The 19,508-nt window shown below is 38.5% G+C and overlaps 2 protein-coding genes across 4 annotated transcripts in view; one reads left to right on the top strand and one right to left on the bottom strand.

Moving 5' to 3' along the window:
• The first annotated feature begins 105 nt into the window (after positions 1–105).
• On the top strand, positions 106–3,139 carry ccdc86 (coiled-coil domain containing 86). 2 transcript variants are annotated; one of them, XM_036212540.1, is made up of 5 exons: positions 106–382; positions 425–729; positions 2,607–2,736; positions 2,810–2,884; positions 2,981–3,139. In XM_036212540.1, exons 1-5 carry the CDS (start codon positions 206–208, stop codon positions 3,113–3,115), a joined length of 822 nt encoding a protein of 273 aa, XP_036068433.1. In that variant the 5' UTR covers positions 106–205; the 3' UTR covers positions 3,116–3,139. The 2 variants fall into 2 exon arrangements, with proteins under 2 accessions (XP_036068433.1, XP_024145031.1); XM_024289263.2 differs by having other exon boundaries at positions 108–729.
• A 2,553-nt stretch (positions 3,140–5,692) lies between these two features.
• rnf24 (ring finger protein 24) overlaps positions 5,693–19,508 on the bottom strand; it is a 23,555-nt gene continuing 9,739 nt past the window's right edge. For both annotated transcript variants that reach the window (XM_024289746.2, XM_024289745.2), the window contains exons 2-6: positions 18,823–18,972; positions 16,347–16,389; positions 15,693–15,734; positions 9,943–10,022; positions 5,693–9,067 (exon numbers count right to left, since the gene is read on the bottom strand). In XM_024289746.2, coding sequence (XP_024145514.1) covers positions 8,926–9,067; positions 9,943–10,022; positions 15,693–15,734; positions 16,347–16,389; positions 18,823–18,965 — 450 coding nt within the window. In that variant the 5' untranslated portion in view covers positions 18,966–18,972 and the 3' untranslated portion in view covers positions 5,693–8,925. The remainder of the gene's footprint in view (positions 9,068–9,942; positions 10,023–15,692; positions 15,735–16,346; positions 16,390–18,822; positions 18,973–19,508) is intronic.

Raw genomic sequence — 19,508 nt, 5'->3', positions numbered from 1 at the left:
ACTTGAAACCATTTTTCCTCACTGCAAATACTAACTGCAGGCTGCACCTTCGCCACCAAACCTGTAGGTGGCAGTAATGCGTATTTTTGTTTAATTTATCACACTGAAATCCGGAAACAGAATGACGTATGGCAGGAAGACACAGGCTGGACCCACGTGTGTGAAGTTTCTGCGTTTGTATGTTGTTGATAGTTAAGCTCAAAATATGCCCAAAAGAGTAAAGCCCGCGGTGGTGGAAGAAAATCCCGCTCCCGAAGCGGTACCCGAGGAGGAGCCCAGGCGGACCAGGAGTGGCCGCAGACTGTGCGCTCCCGCCGCCCCGGTGAAGACTCCGAGCAGAAGGACGAGGCGCTCCGTTCTCCAAGAGCTGCCGACAGTGGAGGCACAGAACACGGTAGAGCCAGAAAGCGAACCGACAGTGGAGGCACCGAACACGGTAGAGCCAGAAAGCAAACCCAGCGAGCTAGTCGAAAACGAGTCCAGTGGGTCAACGAAACCAGAGTTAGAAAAACCCGACAAAGAGCCGAGGGAAGCAGAGAGCGGTAACGCTAGCGGAGACGACGACGTGCTAAAACGTGAGCCTGCAGAAACGGCTCCTGCGAGTTCAGAAATCATCCCAAAGAAGAAGAAGAAGAAACCTCCTCCTGCTCCCAATGTCAAACAGAGCGCGGTTATTCCTTTGGGGAAACCCAAATCAGGACGAGTGTGGAAGGACCGTAGCAAACAGAGGTAAGGGAGACTCCAGCACATCCTCTCAGGGGCTCCCACAGTCAAAATAATGCGTTATCCCCTCAAACTAATTTTAATATCTTCAATTCCTATTCATTTGTCTCCACAACACACACGTTTGTCCACACAAGTGTATGTATATCAATATTTGAAGTTTCTTTGTATATACAGAGATAGTTTGAGTGATTTTTGACCATTAAATACTTAACTGTGTCTACAAAAGCGCAAAAATGTTAATAAAATTCTAATTTTTGAATTGGTTTCGTAATTGCGCCCACAAGATACTAATTTGCGTTTATAAAATGCTGATTTGTGTACATAAGAGTAATTTGTGCCCACAAAAGTATTTATATATGCTAGTTAGTCCATCCATCCATCTTCTTCTGCTCGTCTGGTACGGGGTCGTGGTTGCAGCAGTCTAAGCAAAGATGCCCAGACTTCCCTCTCCCCGGCCACTTCCTCCAGCCCCTCTGGGGGGACTTCGAGGTGTTCCCAGGTCAGCTGAGAGATGTAGGCTCTCCAGCTTGTCCTGGGTCTTTCTCGGGGCCTCCTCCCAGTGGAACATACCTGGAACACCTCTTCAGGGAGGCGTCCAGTAGGCATCCGGACCAGATGTCCGAGGCACCTCAACTGGCTCCTCTCAGTGTGGATGAGAAGCGGTTCTACTCCGAGCTTTATCCTGGTGACCGCTTCACTCTCAGCTGCAAACTGCTCCAATACATTCTGGAGGTCCTGCTCCGGTCATACAGACACCGGACAGCCCTCGGTAAAGCTCTCGGACCCCATACTCCCAGAGCACCCTCCACAGGACACCACGGGGAAGGCGGTCAAACGCCTTCTCCAAATCCACAAAACACATGAACTGGATGAGAGAACTCCCACGAACCCTCCAGCACCCTGAAGAGGGTGTAGAGCTGGTCCACTATTCCACAACCAGGACTGAAACCGTACTGTTGTTCTTGGATCTGAGGTTTGACTATCGGACGGACTCTTCTCCAGTACCCTGACAAAGACTTTTCCAGGAAGGCTGAGGAGTGCGATTCCCCGGAAGTTGGAATTAGGGATGTCCTTATGGATGAGCTCTTAAGACATCACATTTTTGGTTTTATTACCACAGTAGTTAATTTTCTTAACTTTCATTTCTCTGTCAGATAAATAAAACGGGTATATCAAAGAACAGCTCAGGTCCTAAGGAGTTAAATCACGGAGCTAGCTTTTAGCTTAGCACAGTTAGCAGCTGCTTTGTAGCCGTCTGTCTTCAGCATGAAGACCTTCACGTTAAAAAATGAACAAAAACTGTCTTTTTCTGTTGAAATGTCTTTAGAGGTTGTTGTTTGTGTTAGGAAAAAAACAATAGAGACACTTGCTGTCAATTCAAATCATTTTGAAGAGTTATTGATCCCGGCAGTCAGAATCTGCAAACATCTAGCTAGCTTGACTGAATTGTTTTTGTTAGCTTCCTGCTTGAGCTGCTGCTGTTTTCTGCTGCATTTTACAGCAATGACATTTTGTGATCTGTTCCTGACATGCAGACTTCTAGTGGAGTATTTATCCAAAATAATCTGTTGGAAATATGAAGTGCTGATCATAATAAGAATAAATGAAATATCCGATTCTGATCCGCGAACATCCAATTTCGATTGAGCCATCAACAACGTGATTGGGCCCAATTTCCGATCACGTGATTGGAAAGGGACATCCCTAGTTGGGACACCCCCGCCCCCCATTCACCACTTCAACTCTTAATTTGGGATTTCCTTGTTCACCAAAGTAAAATCTTACATTCTTTTTTCCATTTCGTTTTCACGGAGTTCCCTTCCAGTAATTCTGTGAATGTCTGTGTCCTCACATGTTAAATGGGATGCTTTCTTTTCCAGGTTCTCTGCTTTGCTGCGAGACAAACCATTGTGCTCCTCATGGGAGAAGAAGATGGAGGCCAAGCGGGAAAAGGAGCTGCTAAAGGCCTATGCTCTGAAGCTTAAAGAGGAGAACGCTCGACAGAAGGAGGTAACGTGAAGGCATGTGTGCGCTGAAGGATCCATGCTGGGACCTTTCCAATGAACTCTGTGTGTCTTTTTAGGACAAAAGGAAGAGAAGGGAAGAAAACCTGAAACGTCGTGCAGAGAATGAGCGCAAAGCAGAGATTGTGCAAGTGGTATGTCAAACTCCATGGAAATCCTCCGTCTTGATTCTCATGCATCTGCTTCATGAAATGCGTCATGAAATACTTTCTCCCTAATCTACTTCATAGATTCGGAATACGACAAAGATCAAGAGGATGAAGAAGAAACAGCTCCGGAAAATCGAGAAGAGAGACACTCTGGCTTTGCTGCAGAAGAATCAGAATACAAAAACACACAAAGACATTAAGAAAGATGTAATTTAAACATTAAATTGCAATTAAATCCAATTTTTGTCTCATGATTTTACTTTAAATGTACTCACTGATCAGAATGTTGGAGCCAATCATTAGCCAGAGAAGAAAGTAAGATTTCTGTCTGGCTTTCTGAAGACAAAACCTCCACTGCTGCATGATTTAAGTGTAATTCAACTTTTTTTTTTTAATTGCCAATTTTCTAACTAGTAGCAAACATTAAATATTTGCACAAAAAGTGGTCACTATAACAAACTAAACATATGACTATTTCAAAGACTATAATAAAAAATGGTTCCAACTACATTTAATGAAATGTGTAAAATCTTGAACTCTTACACACCATAATTTAAGAAGTTCTTGAGATATGAAAAACATTAAATTAAAAAAATATCCTCTAACTAAAACCACAAAAAATATGAACTGAACCACACACTTAAACCAATTGAAAACATTTGCTGAAATATTTGAATAGAATTTTTGTTACATCCCACAGTGTAAACTGTGAAGCACATTTGGATTTACTGTGCTATTGTTGCTATCATGATAAATGTATGTATATATATATATATATATATATATACATATATAATTTTTTTTTAATTTTTATAAATGAAACAGGTGATTTTTTTCCTCAACATGGCTGTTAATAACTTTATACATCGTTCATATGTCCTTCCAAAATAAGACATCCTGTACCACATACACTATATTACCAAAAGTATTGGCTTACCTGACTCGCACACAAACTGAAGTGCCATCCCATTCAATATGATGTCGGCCCACCTTCTGCAGCTATTACAGCTTCAACTCTTCTGGGAGGACTGTCCACAAGGTTGAGGAGTGTGTTTCTAGGAATTTTGGACCATCCTTCCATCAGGTGTCGCACTGATGATGGTGAAGACGATCTGGCTCTCAGTCTACTCCAATTCATCCCTAAGGTGTTCTATGGGGTGCAGGTCAGGACTCTGTGCATGCACACCAGACTCTGACCTCCATGTCTTTATGGACCTTTCTTTGTGCAGAACAGAAGCTCCAACTTATAATCCAACATGCTTTATGTACGAGTTCTGGTTGTGCTGACCTCAAACTGTTCTGCAGTTCACAGCGCTCAAAAATCCACCAAAAAGGTTTTAGTATGTTTGTGGTTAACTGCAAGCCTCATCGCTTGAGTGTTTTTTGGTTTTTTTTGGTGCATTGTGGGTAATGTAGTCAGGAGTCAGCCAGGAAATACTTACTATCCAACTGTTTTGTTTTGCTTGATGTGCCTTATAGTTGAAGAAAAGTTTCTTTTTAAAACCAGAGCCCCAATGGAGGAATCAAATCCTCAGGTTGTAGACTGTTTAAAGACTATTTAAAAGGAACAATTAAATATTTTTTTTAGAATGAAAGGGTTCATACATTTTGAATGAATGTGTGCAACTATGCAGCAGATGTGCCTTGAGTGTTGCGATGATGCAAATTGGTTCACTGAAATTGATCAATTCAGCTGCAGGAGTTCTGCAAACTCAGTTGAGGATGTTTCTATGCCGACAAACTTGATTAAAGTACCACCTTTAAGAAGAGACGGTTGCAATACTGAACACATTGAAGACTGTAGAAACTACGCAGTGGTGTAGTGGTTTGCACTCAACTCACAGCAAGAAGGTGCTGGTTCGAATCCCAGCTGGGTCCTTTGTGTGAAGTTTGCATGTTCTCCTTGTGCATGTGTGGGCTTCCTCTACCACTCCAAAACATGCTTCATAGATGAATTGGTGAATCTTAGTTGTCCTAAAGTGAATGTGTGGCCCTGCAACAGACTGGCAACATGATCAGGGTGTACCCCATCTTTGCGCAACAGTAGTGTTCAGCAGCCCCGTGACCCTGAAAGGGATTATGCAGGTTCTAAAGATTTTATAATAAGGCGTTTATGCACGTGATTAATCAAACTGTTGGGTATCATCCCACGTATACTGTGGTTATTTACAAAAGAAATAAATATTAATTTGGTTTTTAGTACTTTAATCTAGTAGGTTTTTTGGTTTAGATGGATTTTTCACATAAAGCAGACTATTTGGTCTGTGGTCTGGCGTGTTGTCAGCAGATTGTGCATTGATTTTTTTAGGTGTGCATGTTTGTTTCTTATGGCTGTTTTTCATAATCTTTGTTTTCTTTGAGTAATGCTGCAGAAAAAAAGTCTTTAGAGTTCTGCTTATCTTACAATAACATTTATATATATATATATATATATATATATATATATATATAAATCACTTAAAAGATGCAGAAAGGGTCACTTACAACATTTGACCACAAGGGGGTGCTGGTTTAGCATATATGCCCCATCAACCCAAAGTACCCTGTTCTTTGTTTATTAGCGGCTAAATTAGGTTTCTCTTGACCAAAGGTTACAGCTCCATTAAAATATAATCAAATGAAAATAGATTACTGAATTTAATACAATTTCTATCATAGATTTCTTTTGTTTAGAAATGAAGAATTAATCCTTTAGTTTATAATTGAACAAATACGTCTTTGTTTTAACCTCAAATACACTTCTATAAATGTGTTACTATTCATGAAAAAAAAACAATGTTTCCAAAATTTGGATTTTTTTTTTATTTACAGTTCAAGTCAGTCACATGCAACATTTTCTTTTTAAATGAAGAAACACAAAATTAGCAAAAAACAAGAAAAGAAAATGCATATTATTTTCTTCAAAATAGCAATATACAAAAATAGAGTTTACAAATACTGTACAGCAAACTGTGTTCAAAAATATTCTGCTGCAGAATTCTTAGTTTTACAATGTCTGTGAAGGTTCACAAACAATCAGTGTTAAAAAAAATAAAAAAGAAAGGAAGAGGGGTGTCTGGACAGAGCGTGGGGACGTTATTCGTGAGTTTTTATAAGCTACCTAGGAATAAATACCACCAAACACACGGAAGGAAGTAAGGTTCAGTTCAAGAAAAAAAGAAATCATGGAAGATAGGATCAAACTCAACTGCAAGAGAAAATGAACACTTGAGTCTATTTTTATCCTAATTTGGGAGAGGTGTTCCTGGGCCGTCGACCATCACACAAACACCTCGGAGAGCGTCGCTCACACCTTCTGATTGGGTAAAAATCTCTGGCTTTGTCATTGCGAGACCGCGCTCCTCCTGACTGACTGAGCGACTATTTTTAACACTGACGTCAATGATGATTTCAGCTGTGGGAAGACATTAATGTATTCATGACGGATTCAGTCCTGGGTTTTGGGAGGGTACTTCACAAAGACTCCCTCTTTAGAACACAAGTGAGACATACAAATGTATTCTTACATTTGAGAGGGTTTAAGTTGGCACTTCAAAAGGGCTCGGCGAGGTACAGACGAGGCAAATCAGGAAGCCCAGGTAAAAACATAATAAAAATGATATAAGCAGAAATGGCAGGAAGGTGTCAGCTGCTGACTACGTTACAAAGAGCTGTTTTTGAGCACTTTAATACACAACTACCACGGGCCGACATGTAACAATGCAAGTGGCAAAGTAACCATGCTTTCACATTAAATCTCTGCTTCTTTCTCACAAAACATACATTCAGTGACAAATCTAACGCAAACAAAGCTTTGATAAGACTTGTCTGGGGTATTATAAGATAGAGGAATATTTCTGCACTTTGAGCAGTAAAAATTCTTTAAAAGAACAGTTTTTTCTTTTAGTTTTGTCGCACCAAAACTACGGTTCAAAGCTAATGTGGGAAAGCTCTTTTTAGGTTTTTAGGCCCCCAGCGATTTTTACAAGTACTTTCTTTTGTAATTTACATTTATACGTGAGGGCATACTCTGCATAAAGTCATAAAAACCTCTTATTTTTACATGATTTTCCCAGAAAGCTCCTCAGAAACCGTCTCCTCTGCTGTTTGAGGACAGAAACGCAACATGAGTAAAGAAACAACATTTTGCTGAGGCGAAAGGCAGCGTAACTTTTTTTTTTTTTTTTTTTTTAAAGATGCTGCTCTCTTTGTAACAGTGCTGAGAAAAAAAGAAAGAACATACAAATGAGTGCAGGTAAAGCTACAATCAGATGTGTTGTAGAGGTATGCTAAAAATGTGCATTACTGCATTGATGGTTTAGTTTTTTTTGTGTGTTAATTCTCATAATTATTTTTCTTAGTATTTCTTCCATCACAAACTTTTTAAAGCACAGAAAAAAAAACCTTTAAATATTTGTAGTTAATGCCATCTGATGCATTAATCCTGAATTCCATAATTTTGAGAAAACCTTTTACTGTGTGAGGAGAATTCATCCTAAACTCTTCCAGCATGAGGATGACGTTTAAATTTATAACTGTAAACTTATGTTGGTATGACCTAATAATACTTGGTTGATCAGAATAATTTAATCTATTTTTAATGGTCAGTAGTGAAAATCTCTTGAAAAACTGGGATGTCACCACAAACATTCATTCTCATAAAAAGAAAAAAAAAAATCCTTCATTGCCACATCTTGGTACCGTACGGCTACAGACGACTGTTTCCCCTCCGATGTCACTCAAGAGTCTGTGCAGAAAAAGCTTTTCGAAACCGCCAATTTTCCTTAAAGCGCCCAAACAAAAGCAGAGCTCAGAGTCAGTGTAGCACTAAACAAAAGCACCCTGTACCGCACAGAAAGAGGCAGAGACGAAAGCACCAGAACGCTGCAGCCCAAAGGCTAAACTGTCCCATCTGCGAGCCTGCATGAATGAAACTGCTGTTCCACTGCAACCTGCTGACCACCCGACTCTGGCAGTGTCGCTGACAACCAAAAGCTGGGCTAGTGGTTCTGCTGAAGGCAGTGGATGTGGTGCAGGTGCCGAACCATAAACTTGTTCTCCTGATACAACAGTACCAATAAAAAAAAAAAATTAAATGGAAGCAAAAAAGTGTGCAGTTGTAGAGAAGGAGTTTGTTCAGCTTTGCTGAGAGATATGTGATGGTACTTTCAGAGTTTCTCTAAAAAATGGTAGTTTCTGAGCTTTAAAGCCAGTCACTGTAACCTTCAACCATTCAAACGATGCAGCAGCACATCAATGCATCATCTGCAAATGTGCATCACTTGGAAGTTTCTATTAAACTCAGAGCGTTCAGCTGCACTCACAGATACCTGTTTATTATTATTGGCAGCAGAAACTTTGATTTTTTTGTTTTAGTCTTAAGGAACTCCTGGAGTGGCAGAGCTTAGCTGTCCATGTCTTTGTGTTACCATCGTTTCTCCAAATATTCACATTAAGTCAGTCAAAACGTTTGTTGGCTGTTTTGAATGTAACTTCATGTTTGTGTGCAAACCCTTCTCCAGCAGAGTTCCTCCTGTCCCTTTGAGATATTAGTTTATAAGTCATCAATTCAAACCAAAAACACTAGGATTTGTTATTTACACAAAAAAAGTTATGAATAAAATATATAACATTACCTTGGGACTAAGATCCACAAGCAATTAAGGTTTGATAAAGTGCTTGTTAAAAAAACAAAAAGAAAATAGATATTTTAGTGTATTAAAGTTCTTGGCTTCTGTGTTTTCTTCCTCCTTTCGCTGGTGTCCCCAGAAAAGTGCTTTGGTTGTGACAAAAACACAAATGAAAGCTCCTCGGCATCAGCTTTGTCCTCATTGTCCACTTTGAGAGAAACAGTTCATTGTCGACCGGAGCTGCTGTGAAGAAAATCCTCTCGTGACTGAATGCAAAGACGGGCGGTGAGGATGATGAAGATGAAGGCTGCAGAAGCACTGTTTGTTTTTGTACATTTGTGTGAAGCGACTTCTTCTGTCCGCACCCTCACGGGTGTGAGGGCGTGTGATGGATGTTCATGTACCGTTTCAGTTCTGCTACACCAGGTTCTCCACTCCGGGCAAAGGCTGCGGGACAGGAGCGGGGGGCTCCGTGCTGCCGGCCTGCTGGGCCAGTTGGAGGACGGGCATGTTGCACAGCGGGCACACTTTCCTAACCTCCAGCCACTTGATGAGGCACCTGGGAGACAGGGAGTGGTCATGGTTTAAAAAAGCCAACTAAATGCTCATTTGTCATAAGCCATATGAATAGTCATATTATACCACCCTACAATCAGACTCCTGAACTCAATATTTTGCACAAAATCTTCAGGTTTTTTTTATTGTACTTATTTAAATTGCATCTGCCCTACGAACCAGTTTTGACAGTTGGGACATTTTGTGTCTTTGTTGCAGCACAGAGAACATCACCACTAACATTCAATTAACCTCAGCCACAATAACATTTCATTGGAGTCTATTTTTATTTCAGCAACTGTACTGACTTCATTGGGTTACGGGGGCTTGCACAATTAAACGGCAGCCATGAGGTCATTACTGCATGATAAATGGGAGATCTGTGTTGACGGGATGCAGAGCTCCATTTAGTTTGGTTATCAAGGAGGGAGACAAAGTTGGTACAGATGTTTTCTGATTTTTCTTCGCGTCTGATACATAATCTCTTCCCTTTTTAGAGTCGTACTGAGTCATTTGGAGATTATAGTGTCAGTAAAATTGTCTTAAAAATTGTGTCAAAAACGTTTTCCTCCCTCCCACAAACAGCACGTCCTTACTTGTGAACACAGTGTGTGCTGTGAACGGTCACCACCCTTGTGGCAACGGGTGGGAAAAAAGTAGGTCAAGGGACGTATCACGCTGCTGTAAACAACTCCGCTGAAATAGTAGAGCATGGAGGGAGCGTGGGATAAACTTGGGATTTTTTTTCCCCGTCTTGATGTAATGCACTTATAATATTAACATAAAAGGATGCAAATGAAACGAACCAAATCTGCACTGATCCGTGCATCTTTTATAGTGTTCGTCTGTGCATTCACATACATAAAAGCATGTACTCACTTCCTATGAAAGGCATGTTTGCACGGGCAAATCCCCAGCTCATCTTTTTGTTTGAACTCCTCCAAGCATACTGCACATATCTGAAACAAAAACACATGGTCGCCGTTTCAGTCAAACTATAAAGCAACTTTGAATGTTTAAGTCATCCAAACAAGATTTTTCTAGTATAAATGAACAACAAACCTGTGGCCCAAGTCACACAAAAAGAGCAGAATAGTTTCCTTTTGATATACAATAAACACAAATATTCTATCCACCAGTTTTCATCCTGCATGTCCAGTCTTGAGATCATAAAATAAATGGAAATCATGGTGGACCTGCAGGTTTTTATTGACCTCGGCTGTAGATTTCCTTGAACAGTAACAACAAAAGACATCGAGGAATTTCTACGAAACAGATGTTTGTCTTTGTTTTAAATGGACACACACCTTTAACAAGCACAACACCTGTGACATTTATACCAATCTGATGATGTAGATGGAGGTTTTTTATAAACAATGGTGCACATGTTCGCTGAAGGTCATAAAAGAGCTGCTTATCAGCAGGAAAGCAAACAGAGAAATGTAGTATAACGTTTCCGTGGATGCAAATGTCAGATATTCCGAGGAAATATTTTTCATCCACGAGTGGAAAGTCCTCTGATTCCTACCAATATATACTTATGCACAATAAGAGGTTAAAAAACTTTATCTACTGTAAGTCTGCCTTCCAAAATTAATCTATATTGTAGTAGATTTAATAGAAACAGAAATTAAATAAGTAGAGAAATGAAAAAAAATGTTTCCTTTTTACCAGCTTTTTTTTATATCACTACTTCTAGTTTCATTATATCTTAGAGTAAAATCTACCATCATGAATGTACCACTTTTACAAACACTTTTATTCCTTTCAGGAGGAAAAGGTAATCCACATAGCCGCTATTATTTCAGTAGTTGAATAATCAATTAATTTTCATGATTAGTCGACTAATTGGGTAATTTCCAAACTGAATGTAAAGACTTGATCCCTTTTGAGAGCAGATGCTCCCTTCAGCAGAGACATTTTTCTCTAAAGAAGTAGAGGTTACAGGGATGCACAGAAAACATTTAGCTAATAAGTTCGCTCTCTATTTGCGCTAATGCTATCTTAGACCTAGATGATATCATACACAACCTGCTTCCTCTTCAGGTGTTCATGCATCGTTGTTGTGCAGCCATAGAACACAAGTTCTGCCTTGCATATATTGCTTTGGACACTTTTGTTTTTTATTTTTGTTTATGTTTCCCACACTTTCAAGCTCCACTGGCGTGCTGTTATGGTATCTGAGTCTTCCTAGAACTACGGGCCCAGATTAGGACTATGGCAATGGCAGATGCGGTGTTAGAAAGAATGGACCATAATTTTGAAATATATAAAAAAAAAAAAAGTCTAAAAGTCGACATAGTTGCAACTAATTGACTAATGGTGGCAGCCCTAAATCCAAGTGCCTAGAAACCTTAAATAGATAATGTCGAACATTCTTATTCATCCGGGGGACATCTTGAACTCAAGTTATGGCATATAGGATTAGCATACAGCATTGTGTCAAAGTCAAGGCCTGGGGGTCGGATCCGGGCCACAGGGTACTTATATTCGGACCCCCAGACCGTTTTATATTTTTATTATTATTATTATTATTAACGACCCAATGTCATCTTGTACACCATCCCAATTTTGACAGAATATATATTTATGGAGAGCAAAATATTAAAAGCTATTTGAGGTTTATGTTTATTTATTCATATTTATGCTGAAAAAAGTTACATTTTAAAAGTTTAAAATTTTGTTTTTTATGCTTGTCCTACTCGGCCCTCAACCTACTGTGTGTTTTGGATTTAGCCCCCTGTGTGATTGAGTTTGACACCCCTGCTATAAAGATATTTTCATTTACTTTTCTGCTGGCGAATGAGGTTAAAATAGTTAAAAAAAGAACGTTTAAGGGTACTGCATTGGAACAGAATTAATCAAGAATGCTGTTTTTGCTGCCATTTGTTTGAATAAAAGTACATTTCTGGGTTCATGATCTGGTTACTAGCTGGGTGATAACTTATCTAAGGATTTCAATTAAAACATGTAAAGAAGACTAACAACTACAGCTAATATTTAAGTTTGACCAATTTCAAAGCACCTTGCAGCTATAAATATGATAAATGAAGACATCCCTAAACTCAGACGTCAGCAGAGATCGTGTAATCTCCTTGTCATTTGATTACAGGGACCTTGTAACCAAGAAACGCATGCCAGGCTACAGTTTTCTTACCAGCTTCTTGTGCGACAACACAAGTCCACAGATACTGTGTCCTCTGCCCACGATAGATTTATATCCGAGGACCACACACTCTGCCCAGAGGCACAAAGGCATCGCTGCACATGTCGAGTGATCCTCGGACGAACTAAATATTTACATAGCTGCAGCTTTCCACAAACTATGTCAAAGAAATTCTTGTTTTCTTTTTGATTGGAGAATTTCAGATCATCTACCAATTTAATACTTTTTTTATCAACTCATTGAACTTTAAAAGAATTGTGAGAGATCACCAAAACTATTAAACTGCAAATCGTACACGTGGAGCATCAGGGGTCACTGCGAGGTTCAGCGTTCCGAGAAGGAACGTGCGACATGTGAAACAGAGAAGCTGAGATTTAAAACCAGCAGATGTGTGAATGACCTTTTCACTTAGGGGTCACACAACCATGTCAACAACAGCTGCAGATGGTGGAGTCTCTCCAGTGTGAAGGCAGGTGAAGAGACTGAACCGTCAGAACTGATGTGTCAGTAGGAGCTCGTGGAATGATCTCTGGGGGTACAGTGGGAAGTGTGGAGCAGAGGGAGGCTCTTATGTGTCCACACCCATCTATCTGCTCCAAGAGTGAGCAATGACCAGCAAAGCGGTTCACAATGAGAGGACTGGAAAGGGAATTGTTAGTCTGACCAGCATTCCCCATACAAAACCTCAGCCCCCGGGGGGTAGGTCTTTAATGGCTGAAGGGTTTATTTTCCCTCTTTGGTTTTGGCTGTCAAACCCAGCAACAATTACTCTTTTTAGAAACACAAATTCCTCTTTTTTTTCCTCAAAGTTCTGTTCTTTATGGCTCGATGGAAAACTGTGGATGAAAAGAGCAGTATGGGGGCTCATAGCCACCCCGCTTCTGGAGTTTTGGGTATAGAAATATCTCTCATTAGGAAGTCTGCTTTTCTTTCCTTTACTAATGAATAGATAAATGTTCTTAAGAGGTTTTTATGTCACATTCACAGTGGTTATCTAACAGATTTAAACTACAAACAACCTTCTATTCCTCATTTTATCTTACGAAAAAAAACATGCAAAATAGAGATTTACTGTAGTGAGTTTTAGTCAATCAACTTGTGGACCTCCTTACATATAACCTGTTAAAAGCATTTACTTATGTTTATGATCCAAATTAACCCTACAAATTGACCAAAAGTTCACCTAAATTCAATAGATTAAAGAGTGCATTATTCTAAAGAAAATATTAAAAGTTGATTTTAAGTTGTTTTTTTTTTGCCTAAAATAACCATTTTAAGGACTGAAGCACGAGTTCAGATCAACAGTCCTTCAGTGCAAAAACAAAAAAAGATCTCAAAAAGTATTTGTCGATAGTTTCCAGTTTAAACATCTTGTTAAAAGTGTCTTAACTTGTAACTTTTCAGTGAGATGCAATGACTTGTTTAAGTGAATCTTATGTATATCTTTTTGAACCATCTGATCATAAATATATCGTAACAAGTTCTTTTTTTACTTTACATAAGATTTTAAAGCAGTTGATTTGTGCACGATGGGTGGTCTTGTTTCTAGAAACAGACTTACTTGATTTGGGGAAACTGGATTTGAATAAATCCTAACAGTACAAAGCAACAGAAGTTTGAAAGTAAGCATATTTATATTTAATTTATGAAACATTCTAGTCAAACCTTAAGATGATTATAGTCTAGAAAGAAGAACCATTGAATCATTGTAGCGCTTGAAATAGGATATATTTAAGGGGAAATTGTGTAAATACCACCCTCCAATCATCTTCTGATCAATTTTTAAAGTGGTATTTTAATTACGATTATGCAGTTTTTAGGAAAAAAAATTAAAAGCTGTTGTTTTCTAGGATATAGTTTCTGCAGAGCTGCTGGAGTTCATCAGAACTTCGCTTCTGAGTTGTTGGTAGGACAGCTGGCGAAGAGTAGGGCTGTGGATCATTGCTTAGGTGGCGATCTGATTCGATTCACGATTCACGAATGAAACGGAAATTAAGATCTGACATTTAAAAAAAAATAATTGTTTATAGCTAATTTCAAGATTTCTCTTGGAATTAATAAAGTATTATTGTTTTGTAATTTCATTTTAAAGCCAAGATATCACACATTATTTTAGTAAATCTAATTAAGACAGATTCTAGAAGTTCCATTAGCTGATAATTTTACTTAAAAAGGAAAAACAAAGTTCTATATTTTTTAACTCATTTTGAGAAAGAGTAGTGTTATGTCGTTGTGCGACTAAATGTGTGTTCTCTGGTAAAGACAGAAAACTTAAAATTATCCATCTGTTTGTTTATTTGCTCCAAATAAGAGTGCCCCACATAAATATATTTTAGAAGACATTATACTGCTGGAGCTGCAAATTCATGTCAAATAATCCCATCGGCATCATTTTGTGTACAAACATTCACAATGCTCGTTTCTTTTACATCACCATTGTTGTTCAGTTCACTTAAAGCTGGTCTTCAAAAGGAGAACTGTTCTAGAAAACTGGGTTGAGTAACGCATGACAAAACACTTGAGCATGCAACGACCCGCAAACTGATCCCACTCCTTTTCTACACATTCCATAAAATGTTGACATGTCTCCAGGACTGTCTTATGTGTCCATAAACAGGCCGTTCACTCATTATGCCTCCATTCATGTCCTCAAAGATCCTTAGCTTGGCTTCTGTGTCCCAGACTTCCCTTGCATAAAGCTTTCTGATGTGTCCATAAACAGGCCGTTCACTCATTATGCCTCCATTCATGTCCTCAAAGATCCTTAGCTTGGCTTCTGTGTCCCAGACTCCCCTTGCATAAAGCTTTCTGATGTCTGAGTTTCTCTAGACGCAAACAACGGAGCATGAAGTTCAAACACAGACTGGGAAATTCCAACCAAAAAAAAAGAAAACAGTTAAGACAGTATTCTTAGCTATTCCTTTGTGTTACACAGAATTGTTTATTTTGAGCGAAGACTTTAAAGTAAAGCTTGCTATGTTTCTTTAAACTAGTAATTTTCCAAAGAAGCTAGGCTGACATGACAAATTATGTAATGAGACTGGGGAGGGGACTTATAATTAAGCTGCATGATTGTCATGAAAGTAAGTCATGTGAGCAGTTAACGTCAAACAAAACTCCACGAGTGTCTCAACAGCTTACAAAATAACAGAAAGAGCACAAAAGAAGACAACAACAGATGATTAGGATGGCGTGTGTCCACCCGCCTCTTAAGCACATGACCCAACTCAAGTTCAGTATTTTTCCATTAGCTGGTTTGTTTCCCATTTTTACACAAAATGCAACACAACAAAATAACACATTGTTTAATCATTACCGAGGCTGGATTAGTACATTCAAAATGTACAAAATGCTATCATAGTACAAAGTGTGCTTGTCTGGGTTTGTTAAAAGAGCTAGTCTTGCTCTCAGAACTGGAACAAGACATTTTTACACTGAAGTGGCAGAGATAACAGGCTCTTACCTCATGCAAATTTAGCTCTTTCACCTTTTCTTTCTGGATGACCTAAGGGGGCACAAAGCAAAATTAGGAGACAACTCAACTGAGACCATCACTAACAGAAAGAGATCCCAGCATTAAAAAGAGCGCTTTACACAAAAACTGCCTCATAAAACAGAATAAACCAAGAACAGATGCTTGGTTTTTATAGCAACTAGTTTCCAGAACATGGATTCTCACAAATACGCGGCTGCCGTTTGTGAATGAACAAACTTTATGGGTTTGATGGTCTTATGTAAACCGAAGCAGGACTTGGACGTGGCGCTGTCATTAGAACACAACTCATAATGTGCTCAATGAATAAAAAGGTACTGTCACAGTAACATCTGTTCGAACACGGTGTCTGTTTGTGTGCTGTTTTCATGTTGATGTTACACACTTTAGGAACATGGTGGCCTTGTCGGTCCCATCTGTATCCATACTGTTGTTTTATTGGCTTAAGTTATGCGGTCAGCCTTGGCTATTAAAATGTCACTTCCAGCTGAGCCACTAGTTGCTGCTTGTTTGAACTTTTACAAGGTTACATGTGTGTGAAAAACAGTAGTTTTATTTAAAAGAAAAATTGATCTGGATGATCAAATGCATGAAGCAGCTATACAGTGGAGTGCATGTTCTTACTTGTTTGTATGCATATAGCTCTTTGTGCGCCTGGTGCCGTAACCTGCAGAGAGGCAAAGACAGAACATATCTATGATTAGTTAGTGATCTCCAACTGGCAAAAAAAAGAGACAAGTTTACAGATCCTGGAAAAGTTAAGAAAAATGAATAACATGGACAAAAATGACAAGAATAGAATTAAGGGGGAATTTTTCCTTCCACGTAACCTTTTGAATTCAGCTTCAGCTTATTAAAATACATTTTTTCAGCCAAAAAGATAAGCTAAGAGGGACAAACAAGTTAAATCAGTGTAACATATTCAAGATTGCACTGATTAATTTAAAGGATTTAATTTAGTAATGCAACAATAAGCACATAAACAAAAAAAGAGCTACACTTTAAGTCAAATAAAAACTTAAACAGTCCAAAATGTGTTTTACACGACATCAAAACTGCAGGTTTGCACAACTCCAAGTTAGGAGTGGAGCACCAACAGATTCAACATGAACGCAATAAACACAGTAAACAGATAAGATGACAAGCACGGATCAATATAAGAATTTATGTGCTGAGAGGGAGATTTAAATATGCAGAAACGGAGGGTGGGTGGGGATAAAGAGCAGAGAGATAAAAGAAATTCATAAGTTTGTAAGATTTACCTCCATTACTAGTAATCTTAACCTCTCGCAGCTGAGTGAGAGGAATCTGTAAAACAAGCAGCACAGTCTAGGAGAGAAACTGACATTTTGAAGGAAGTCAGCAAGTAAAGGTGCAGAGACTCCCAAGGGTAAAGGCCAAGGTCAAGGGTCAGTGGGTCACGGCTGACTTATGGGTGATTCTTAGAGGGAACTGAGGCAAAGGCTCCAATGCAAGAATCATTATTGCACTTTTCTTTACTCAAGCGATTATTTGAAACCACTTAAAATGCTCCCTGTGTGTGCAAAAAAATATCTACATTAGTGCACTTCTACTTCATTACATCTTTTTAAACACAGCCCAACTGCATCTTCTGCTTCTCCAAAGGAAAAACCCAAGGCTAAATAAATACATCTACTGGCTTGTGCAAACCACACTACAGATTTTTCACTTGTCTGCACAGACTCGTGTCTTACTGAGAGAAGCGGTTGAGTATTTCTGTGAGAGTCTGCCTTCTGTCAAAATGTGTGTGCAGATCGAGCTCTGTTGGAATGTCACATCAGCTTGAAGAGTGGGTTCTTCACTCTTCTGTCAGAAGCAGGCAAGAGCGATGTTGCAGAGGACTTCACTTTCACTGGTGTGTCTCTGACAGCGTTTATAGGTGATATTTGCTAAAAATGCACTTTTTTCTGAATTAGAAACCCTCAGTGTTAATGCATTAAATGTCTATAGAAAGATGCTGACGACACCAATGTGGTGTCATGCACTCACAAACCCTGCTGACCCTTTGGGAGACTGCAGCTTTAAAAGCTTTTCTTTTTTAATAAATAAAGCAAATTAGATCTTTTTTAACTTTAGTGGATAAACCTGAATCATGGTACTGGATCAAAGACATTTTTCATTATTTTTTTTGTAAACGGGAATATGAAGAACTAAATGTATTTTATTTTACTTACCATTTGCCCTGCAAATTGGATTTGACAGGATGGTGAGGGGAGACTATTAGAGCTTCTCACTGTCTTAGATAAAACAATGTTGGGGATTATTTGTGTTCAGTCCAGAAGCATTAGCAGCTAGCACAGGATAATTAGAACTAAAGGGAAGCCAAGAGCTGAGTTGAAACTACTCTTTTTGCAGCAAAATAAGAAAGGTGGATTCTGATCAAATATCCAGTATGTGTCCTAATTATTGCAAAAACAAGCTCTGAGATGAAGTTAAGATAAAACATTATATTTAAATTCTTTGACGCCAAGTGCCATGATAATAATAAAAAAAAAAACAAGTTTTAAATATATTTTGCGATTAGTTTCTTTTAAATTTAGAGAAATACTTCCAAGTTTAGTATCAGTGTTACCTTCCAAACTGTGCTGTTCAAACACGCTGACCAATTGTGAAAGACACTCATTCTTAACCACATATTTATTAAAAGGAAAAAAATAACGCCAAAGACGTTTTCACCAGTGTCCTGCAGTTAGATTTATTCAATTGATGTAACTAATCCCAAGTAAAGTATTTTCCGTTTGTCGGATCAAAGATATGCGGTTTTACTTCACAAGTCTTCACATCAACGATCTGATAGTTGTAAGGCACAAACAAAACTATGGCAGGGCCTTAAGGTATTATAATTAATCTCAAGAACAAAAATGTGCTTCTTCTTATTTAATCTTCCAATTTATCTTAGCTTTCTGAACTTCTCACAAAGCTAATAGAACTGTTGTTATTTTGCTAAACCCAATAAAGTTCCCAGAAAGAAGAAAGATCAGAATGACGCCATCATGGCAGACCAACAACATCCACTATAAAGATCCTAATTCTAATCTAATCCTATTCTAATCCAAAAATGATTGAGTTTGGCTCGTACCTTATTAGGTAGCAGCAGAAGAGGAGGCTGAGGATGAAGACGAAGATGGCTGTCCCAAACACCACGATGTAGATATTAAGGGGAAGGTTTTGGAACCCTATATTTGGCATCCTGAAACTGTAGTGTGGAAAATCGGAGCTCATGGATATTCTGCAGGGAGAGAGAAATGTAGCATGTTGTGCATAATTACTTACATAAATAACTCAAGGACAAGCTCTGAGAAGTGAAAACAGATACAAATAAGATGAACCAACTGAAAGTGAAAACTTGAATCTACTTAAAAAAAATGTTTTTTAAGAGATGCAACACAGATTTTCAGAATGCTACTGTTGAATATCTGGATAAAATGGATATAATGACCAACTACATAAAGACATAAAAAAACAACAACAATTAAATTGAAAAAATGTCTAGAAATTATGAAATTTTAAGGGTACAGTTGAAATGAATTAGCATTTTTACATATGATTTGTCCTAAATAAAGTGCTCCAGTAGAATGAATCCTTTTGGCAGAGGGTTTGCTTAGACTGGTAAAAGATGTGGGTTCACCGAGCTAAAAGAATGCAAACAGCAGATCAGGAGATTAACAAGTAACTGTGTTTTTATATAATATAACACGGTTTAAATACTCATTTACCTGCAAATTTACAAACTGTAATCAACATAACTGATGTGGGTGACACATT

Source organism: Oryzias melastigma, linkage group LG1 (genome assembly GCF_002922805.2).
Source record: "Oryzias melastigma strain HK-1 linkage group LG1, ASM292280v2, whole genome shotgun sequence".
Taxonomy (NCBI): Eukaryota; Metazoa; Chordata; class Actinopteri; order Beloniformes; family Adrianichthyidae; genus Oryzias; species Oryzias melastigma.
Note: the sequence above shows the minus strand (reverse complement) of the source record. Positions and strands in the feature narration are given on the sequence as shown.